This window comes from Malus domestica, chromosome 16 (assembly GCF_042453785.1).
Source record: "Malus domestica chromosome 16, GDT2T_hap1".
In the NCBI taxonomy this organism is placed as follows: Eukaryota; Viridiplantae; Streptophyta; class Magnoliopsida; order Rosales; family Rosaceae; genus Malus; species Malus domestica.
In genome coordinates this window covers 33,973,146-33,981,793 of record NC_091676.1, presented here as the reverse complement: position 1 = coordinate 33,981,793, position 8,648 = coordinate 33,973,146, and the positions used below count along the sequence as shown (strand labels likewise).

At 39.6% G+C, this 8,648-nt stretch overlaps 1 protein-coding gene across 1 annotated transcript; it reads right to left on the bottom strand.

Moving 5' to 3' along the window:
* Positions 1-6,029: 6,029 nt before the first annotated feature.
* On the bottom strand, positions 6,030-6,463 carry LOC103404094 (methylesterase 10-like). The gene is made up of 2 exons (XM_008342952.1): positions 6,209-6,463; positions 6,030-6,146 (listed from the first exon to the last, which is right to left on the bottom strand). Exons 1-2 carry the CDS (start codon positions 6,461-6,463, stop codon positions 6,030-6,032), a joined length of 372 nt encoding a protein of 123 aa, XP_008341174.1.
* Between the last annotated feature and the right edge of the window lie 2,185 nt (positions 6,464-8,648).

The window sequence follows — 8,648 nt, the reverse complement described above, 5'->3', positions numbered from 1 at the left end:
GGTTGTGTCTTTCTCATCTTAATTGTCGTCTGTTATCTTGAAATTTACTTTTCCAAGAGGAGGGGATGATGAATCGTAAACAGATGAGAAATGTCTATGTGACCATATTACCCTTTGTAGATATTAGATTATGTTTATACACCGCCTCCCTGCTCTGTTTCCCATTTTGCTCCGGTAGGAAATATATTAGGGATTTTTGGGTGATTAAAGCTTAACATTTTTCTTGTACTGGATTTTGTTTTGAATTAGTTGGAACTCTCATGACGGGGCTGCCCGGTTGAAAGGCTCAATTAGGGATGGGCAACGGTTATGGCGGGCGATTACTAGCGGATATTTATCCATAACTGTTTATTCTCATACCCGCATAACCGTTTACCCGTTGGGTAATTGCCTAAATGGTTATACTCATACCCATAACCGTTAACCGTAACCGTTTAGTACCCATTTACCTATTTATCATTTTTTAACCCGTTTATCCTTTCTTTTCTACCATTTACTTCTTTATCACCTGTCTATGTGTTTTTTGAACAACTTGAAAATTAATAAAGAAAAATTTGTCATAATTTTCTTTTTCTAACAATTAAACACCGTTATAGCCTTATAGATACATTCATCATACATTTCCGTATTTTAATTTCTTAAGCCTTTATACTATTCCAATAATTGAAATAATAGTTTTGTCTGATAGGGAACATGGATTGTGTTAATTTTACATATATAAAATAAATGGGTAAACGGTTATCCGTTTATAACCGCGGTTAATACCCATAACCATCCATTTAAATTTCGCGGATAAACAGTTATACCCATAACCGTTTATTTATCTAAACGGTTACCCATAACCGTTTACTTATCTAAATGGTTATCCATAACCGATGGGTATTTGCCCATCCCTAGGCTCAATCTCAACTCCTTGCTCAAACCTGCAAGTAGCTTCAACAATAGAATATTATATGGAAGGAGGAAGACGATAGAGAGCAATAGCGCTGGGAATTGTTTTTGTAATATTAATTCTTTAATGAAATGACCGTTGCCAAGCTATTGACGTCATTTTTTTTTTTTGTCAAACGATAAATTTTGTCATATTAGATATTAGATTAGCCATCGATAGAGTTTGAATCCACACTGTCATGCAAGAGCTCAACACATTTCCACAGTTGATCTTTATCCAAACTCTCCCACCGACTCAGTGTCGCTGCTAGCTTGCCACTAACTATAACAAACTCAACAACTTATTAAATTACTAATTAATTACTTAATCCTGCTTAAAAGTATCTAAGTCATAACACCACCCTCCCCCAATAGAAAACCTTGTCCACAAGGTTACCATTAGGCCATCTTCAACCGAAGGGCTAGGGTTGAAAAAAATTCTCGAAAATCTCGAACCAACCTAAAAAAATCCCAATCCCAAACCAAAATTCTTGCAGTTTAGGGATGACATACTGTACCAATCCTGAAATTTCGGTACGGGATTCGATATTGTCTCTTCAATTTTTCGGTAATCCTATACCGAACCAAAAATAATATATATATATATATATATATATTATTTTAGTTATAACAGAAGAGTGATGTTATTCCCACCCTAATGTCTTATCTTCCCATCTACCTGTTAATGAATTTTTTAATTACAAATTTGTCCATTTACAAAAAGATTGATAAGGACATTAATTATCTTGTTTTGCTTAATTAAAAAAAAATAAAGGTTGGGCATGGGAGACAATTTGTCTACCTTAAACCCTAACTCATATTTTCATCTTCTTTCATTCAGAGAAAGTAAAAAAAAATAGCAATGGGCTTAGAAGATGACTTTTTCATTGAACAAGTAGAAGATGACGTTTTTACAGAAGAGGTAGAAGATTATGTTTCCATTGAAAAGGTAGAAGAATAATTTGTGTGTAGGTCATTTGAATTTATCCATCGTATTTTTAAATTTGTCGTTGTCGAATTCTTTTGAATTTGGATGCCTCTGTCGTTTCCATTTGAATATACAGACCTTAATGGTTTTCATTTACATATTATTTGTTATATTTTTTTAAGAGACAATTTTATAAATTCATATGTACGTATATATTAAAGGTTATTTTGGGAATAATAGTTGGTGGGAAAATAACATTTTAATTTTTTAACTTTTTAAGGTGGGTGGAAAAATAAGACAATGAGGTAGGTCTAGTAGCTCTTTAGGAGAATTATTTCAGCCATTCATTGTTTGAATCCAACTCTTTAGCCTTCCTCCACCACACAACCATCGCTCTCTCTCTCTCTTTCTCTCTCTCTCTCTTGATCTCTGGGATTCCCTCTCACGTGATTTTCTCTCTCAGACACTTGGAACTCTCGATCCAGCACCGAGTCTCACTCTCATCCCAAATTAGGTAATTAATTTAGAGTTTTGAAATCTAATTTCTGTCTTCCTTTTGAAATTAATTTTGTTTGCAAAGTTCAATTTTGTTCATGTTGTAAATCGTTGTTTCTGATAGATATCTTTCACTTGTTACTGATGCATCATGAGAACAATACTTGCTAGAGTATTCTTTTCACAACAATCTTCTCTTACTGGTTGCGATCGCTTGCTGGTTTTCTTTTGGGAAAAAAAGAAGATAATCGTCTGGTTAGTTCTCTCTTTGGTATTTGGATTTATTTACAAGTGCTGCTCCTCTCATACGTGTTGTGTTTCTCCATTTTTGTTTACTTCCATTCCACGGAGAAGGCATAATTAAGTTGTATATTATGAGCATGATTTTAAAGTTTGTGTTGTCCTCTCTTTAGGAGTACCGTGGTTGAAATATGTGCTTTAATTGACACAGATTGAGAAATATAATCATGTATGGTTCCAAAATTTCGAGATTCCCGATTTGTCCCGTGTTGATGCACAAAACCGGAGGTTTTGGAATAACGTAAATCCGACCGTGAATCTGCAAGAAATGTAAAGAACACAAGATGTATCGTGGTTCAACCCAAGGTTTGGGCTACGTCCACACTGATATGTACTTAGCTGTTTGTGAAGGAAAGAGATGGAGAAAGCTTCTGAGAGTGAGAGAGCTCTTCCATGGCCTAAGAAATTGGCCTCCCTAATTGTGAGGGTGAGGGGTCCTTTTATAGAATAAGAACTCCTCACTTATTACATATTTGCCCATTCCTTTATTACATAATTACATTTAAGTCCCCCGAGTATTTGTACGAGATCGAGATCTTAATACGAGGCCCTAAATATGGTATAAACAGTAGTCCTCCAAGTCTTCAGTCAAGAGAGTCTTTTGGCTGGAGACTTGAAATTCAGTCCATGTGTGTGCCGAAGTAACTAGATGTTGCCTTGAACTGATGCTTGATATGAGGCGGTGCTCAATCTGAAATGATGTTCAACTAGAAGTAACACATGCTGCGAGGTTGCTCGGCTCGTGGCTTATGTTGCCTTGGTTAGCTCGGCTTATGGCGTTGCGATGAGGGAGTCCCTTTTATAGAATAAAGGCTCGCTCCTCAATACATGAATGATAGGCTAGAGTTGATGCTCTTTAATGATGGTAAGGGAGCCCCTTTTATAGAATAAGGGTCCGCTCCTCAATACATAAGTGATGGGTTAGGAGTGATGCTCGTGGCGATGCGGTTGCTCAGATGGCGGCGTTGCTCTCTAGTGAAGGTGAGGGAGTCCCTTTTATAAAATAAGGGCTCACTCCTCAGTACATGAATAATGGGTGCTCTCTAATGAAAGTGAGCGAGTCCCTTTTATAGAATAAGGGCTTGCTCCTTAATACATAAATAATGGGCTAAGTCCCCCAAGTATTTTTCATGAGGCCCAGTTGAGGCCCAATATATGGTACTAAATGTAGTCCCCCAAGTCTTCGGTCAATAGAGTCTGTTGGCTAGAGACTTCAAATTGAATCCATGTATGGGTTGAAGTGGCTGTTGTTCGGAGGCGGTATTTGTATATCCTGCACTAAAGCTTTGTAGGTGAAGCTTTACAAGTGAAGCTTTAAAGCTAGAACTCTGTAAATGAAGATTTCGAAGCTGGAGCTTTTGTAAATGAAGCTTTTGAAGCTAGAGCTCTGTAAATGAAGCTTTTGAAGCTGATTGACATGAGTGATGCTCATGAATGTTTATATTGATTGACATGAGTGATGCTCATGGATGTTGTCATGAGTGATGCTCATGAATGTTAACATGAGTGATGCTCATGAATGTTGACATGAATGATGGTCATGAATGTTTATGTATGATTGTCATGAGTGATGCTCATGAATGTTTATGTATGAATGACATGAGTAATGCTCATGTATAATTTTGGAGTACTAGGCGTACTTTTGATCACCTGGTTGGTGGCATGAAGGGGAGTATGGGTTGTACATTTCATCACCTGGTTGGTGGCATGAATGGCTAGTTGCCAAATGATATTAGAGTATCGGTTGTACATTTCATCCTGGTTAGTGGTAATAGCGGCAGGTTGCCGAATAATTATGGAGTACTGGGTGTACTTTTGATCACCTGGTTGGTGGTAATAGCAGCAGGTTGCCGAATAGTTGTGGAGTACTGGGCGTACTTTTGATCATCTGGTTTGTGGTAATAACAGTAGGTTGTCGAATAATTGTGGAGTACTGGACGTACTTTTGATCGCCTGGTTTGGAGCTATTTTGGGCTTATGGGCCTTCGCCCTTTACACAACATTCCAGCCCATTTATTTTGGGCTTTGCCCTTTTTTTTTTTTACCCTCTGATGGGGTTTATACAGATATTTCCAAAAGATAAGGAAAATAAATTACATCATTCTGGTGGGGTGTTTATTCCTTGCTTTTGCAGTGTCCCCATGTGCCTCCCTTTTGCTTTCTCTTTATCCCTCCCTTTTGCTTTCCTCTTTTCTGCTTTTGTTTCTTTTCCCGTAGCTTTACTGATGTTATCACGAGAGAAAATGATTTTGCCCGGTATGGCAGTGGCAACTTTATGTCAACCGCCTGCATAATGCCTTTGCTAACAAAACTCTTGCCACTTGCGTTAACATCTTCCAAGTCATATGGTTCCACACCCTATGCTTCAGTATCCTCTTCTTTCTTTTAGCATATGGCAGATAATAATAATATAATTAATCATAAAAAACTTATCTTCTTCTTTTAGCATATGGCAGACAACAATAATATGATTAATCATAAAAAAACTTATCTCCTTCGTTGCAAACCAATCAGGTTGGGAAGAGGACCATTGCAGATCCAGGCATCATTGCCGTGACGCTACGCTGTACTGATGCGTAGTCAATATGCCTGTAGCCATTCTTGACTGCAGCGATGACAGCTTGACCGACCACGTCTGGTTCAGCCTTTCATGTTCCAAGACCAACAAATAGGATCTTAGCTCCTGTATTCAAATCAAAACACAAAGTTTCATATTTGTTTTCGCCCATCTTCTTCATCCTTTGGGCATAAACTATTGCCCTGTGGTAGTGCTCCTTCGTTCTCAACCCTAGGTGGGGAATCCTCAGCTCAAATGCCACCTTGGCATTCATTGTGGGACCATATCCAAAGACCCAGAACACCATGGTTGCGTTTGACTAAATGAAGATAGCAGAAATCTTCCCGAGAACAAAGAAAAGGAGATGAAGCTTTTGGAGAAAACCCTGGGCCGGTCTGATTCGATAGATTGAGAAAGTGAAAAGCCATCGACGGTGGTGGTCAGTGACAAGGAAAAAAGAGAGAAACGAAAAGAGAATGAAGCTAAACGCCACGTTTCTCCCTCCTGGTTCGTTCATCTTTACCTCTCTCTTCGCCTTCTCTTTCTCTCTCTCTTCTGGGTTTCGCTAGGTAGGGGATTACAAGCGTCTCCGATGTATGACGATCCAGGTGAAGAAGGAGCTGATGAGGCGAAGAAACCCTGTTTGTCAGAAGCCCGATTGATCCCTACTGAGATCACTTTTGTCGGCGTATTGTATGCCTGCAGTCATTGCGGGATGGTCGATGAAGGGTTTAATTACTTTCGAATGATGAAAAAGGAGTATGGAATTTCACCGAGAATAGAACATTATGGCCACGTTGGAATATCAGTCATTTTGGTTTAACTTGTTGGTTGCTGCTGCCCACTTTGCCTGCCTTGAGAAAGTGAAACGAGGAAGGAAGACGGTGAGCGTGGACTGGTTCCTTCCATGGGCCTGCGCACGTAGACAGCCATGATCTGAGCGTGGGTAATTTCCAGGTAGACAGCCAGGAGCCTGATTTTCAAAAGTGTAGGCGGACCTTGTATGAGGACTCCGGGAAGGGAAGTGTAATGAGGCAAATAGGCTTCTCATCTTCATGAATAGAACCCAAGAACTCCATCAATGGCCAAATGGAAGTGACCTCATGAATCTGGTTGGAATGGATCCCAGAACCCTCGAGGTCCAACGCAGTGACGCGGTGGCCGGCATGTCGGAGTAGGGTAACAAGCTTGTACCAACACCATGCTCCGAGGCAAGTGCCATGAACCAAAACGAAATGCTTTGCATTCTCCATATTCCTTGATAGTCTGCTCTGACGGATTCTTGTTCTCCACCTCGAATTCCTTCAAGTACTTCTCTATTTCCACACTAATGGTGGTTGTTTCGCCATCATGTGAGTAGCAGGTGACTTGGGTGTGTGGCAACTCGCACTGGAGTTATTGGCCTGAATTGGTCTTCTGATATTTCAAGACCCATTTTTTCTTGGGACTTGGGAGTTAGAAAAGTTTTCTTGGCTGAAGCAATTAAGCTTGCTAGGTCGTGTAAATTAATAAATTGGGGCCAGAAAAGAAAAGGAATGCGTGCTGAGGAAATTGAGAGGGTGTCTTGAAAAGAGAAAGACATTTTGCGAAGAGGTGATAGACAAGAGGAAGATTTTCATGTTGTGGAAGTGGAAGAGGTGACATTTGTCTCGAGTTGTACTTGCTACTGAGACGAATCTTTTTCTAGAAGAGCCCAGTGAGGTTCTTGGGTTTCTTGTAGATTTTGTAGAAATTTCAGATCTACGGTGGACAATGTGAGATTTGATGAAAAAAATGAAAGAGAACCGACATAGTTTTTTGTGTTGATTCCCACAGACGACGCCAAATGTTGATGCACAAAACCAAAGGTCTTGGAACAACGTAAATCCAACCGTGAATCTGCAAGAAATGTAAAGAACACAAGATGTATCATGGTTCACCCCAAGATTTGGGCTATGTCCACACTGATATGTATTTATCTGTTTGTGAGGGAGAGAGATGGAGAGAGCTTCTGAGGGTGAGAGAGCGCTTCCATGGCCTAAGAAATTGGCCTCCCTAATTGTGAGGGTGATGGGTTCTTTTATAGAATAAAGACTCCTCACTTATTACATATTTGCCTTTTCCCTTATTACATAATTACATTTAAGTCCCCTAAGTATTTGTACGAGATCTAAATACGAGACCCTAAATATGGTATAAACAAAACTGAAAGCCGAAAACCATGTCCACGTCAAATTCCACTTTTATCCAAAAAGGGTAAAATCGTCAACTCACCCCAACGGAAAAGAAATCACAATGAAAAGTAGGGACGGATCGTCACATAAACTGTTTTCCTAAGTGCATTTTGGAAAGATTTCTTCAAATTGCAAGGTTCTAAGCTTTGCATGAGCTCTGGTTACCATCCCTAGAGTGATGGGCAAATTGAGGTGGTTAATAGGTGTCTTGAAACCTATCTTTCACTAGTTGTCAACCTAGGAAGTGGTTGCAATGGCTTCCATGGGCTAAGCGGAGTTACAATACATCATTTCACACTTCTTCAAGGTTTACTCCCTTCGAAGTTGTTTATGGATACCCCCTTCCATATAGTCTCTTATGAATTGGGATCTGGAAAGATGGATGTGGTGGAGCAAGGACTAATGGCCAAAGGTAAATTGTTGGCAATGCTGAAAACCAATATGTGAATATCACAAAATAGAATGAAGGTGCAAGTTGACAAACATAAGAGTCAAAGAGTGTTTGAATTGGGAGATTTTCTTTATCTGAAGTCGATTCCTTATCAACTGCACTCCCTAACTTCTCATACTTATCATAAACTCCATCCAAAGTTACATGGGCCATTTGAAGTTGTGGAAAAAATTGGTGCACTGGCTATTAGATTGAAGCTGCCTAAAACCACAAAGATACACCTAATTTTTCATGTAAGCTTTCTTAAGAAACACTTGGGTCCTAATGTGAAACCTGTGCCAATATTACCAATTGTTTCAGATGATGGATTGATGGCTCAAGAACCCTTGGCAGTGCTGCAACGAAGAATGTATTAGAAGGGAAGCTTAGCTAGAGTTCAATTGCCAATATAGTGGAAGAATGGCAGTGTTGTAAATGTTACCTGGGAAGACTATGACGAGTCTCTGGCTAAATTCCTGGATTTTAGTCTCTAGGGCCATCTCTAATGGAGAGGGCTAAAGGGCTATAGGGCCAAAATATGGCCTGATTTGGACAAAATCCATCTCCAACTGAAAGGCTAGGCCCAAAATTAGTGGAGCCCCTAGGCCAAAGCATGGCCAAAAGGCTATCAAGCTAACCAAAGTTGACCTGATACCTAACTCGTTTTTTGGGCCCCAACAGCTGCAATTGCAATGAGTTGGACAGATCCAGCGACCAAGGTTGGTACTAATTGGTACTATAATTTACATTTATGTATATTTGTTTAAGAGTGTTATGGGAAGCAGAGCAAGGGTA

What these genes read in the sequence shown, in the direction of transcription:
- LOC103404094 (XM_008342952.1), bottom strand. Translation starts at nt 6,463, where the DNA reads ATGGAGAATGCAAAGCATTTCGTTTTGGTTCATGGCACTTGCCTCGGA. An exon ending in TCCCGGAGTCCTCATACAAG is followed by an intron (nt 6,147 to 6,208) that starts GTCCGCCTACAC and finishes ACCCACGCTCAG; the next exon opens with ATCATGGCTGTCTACGTGCG.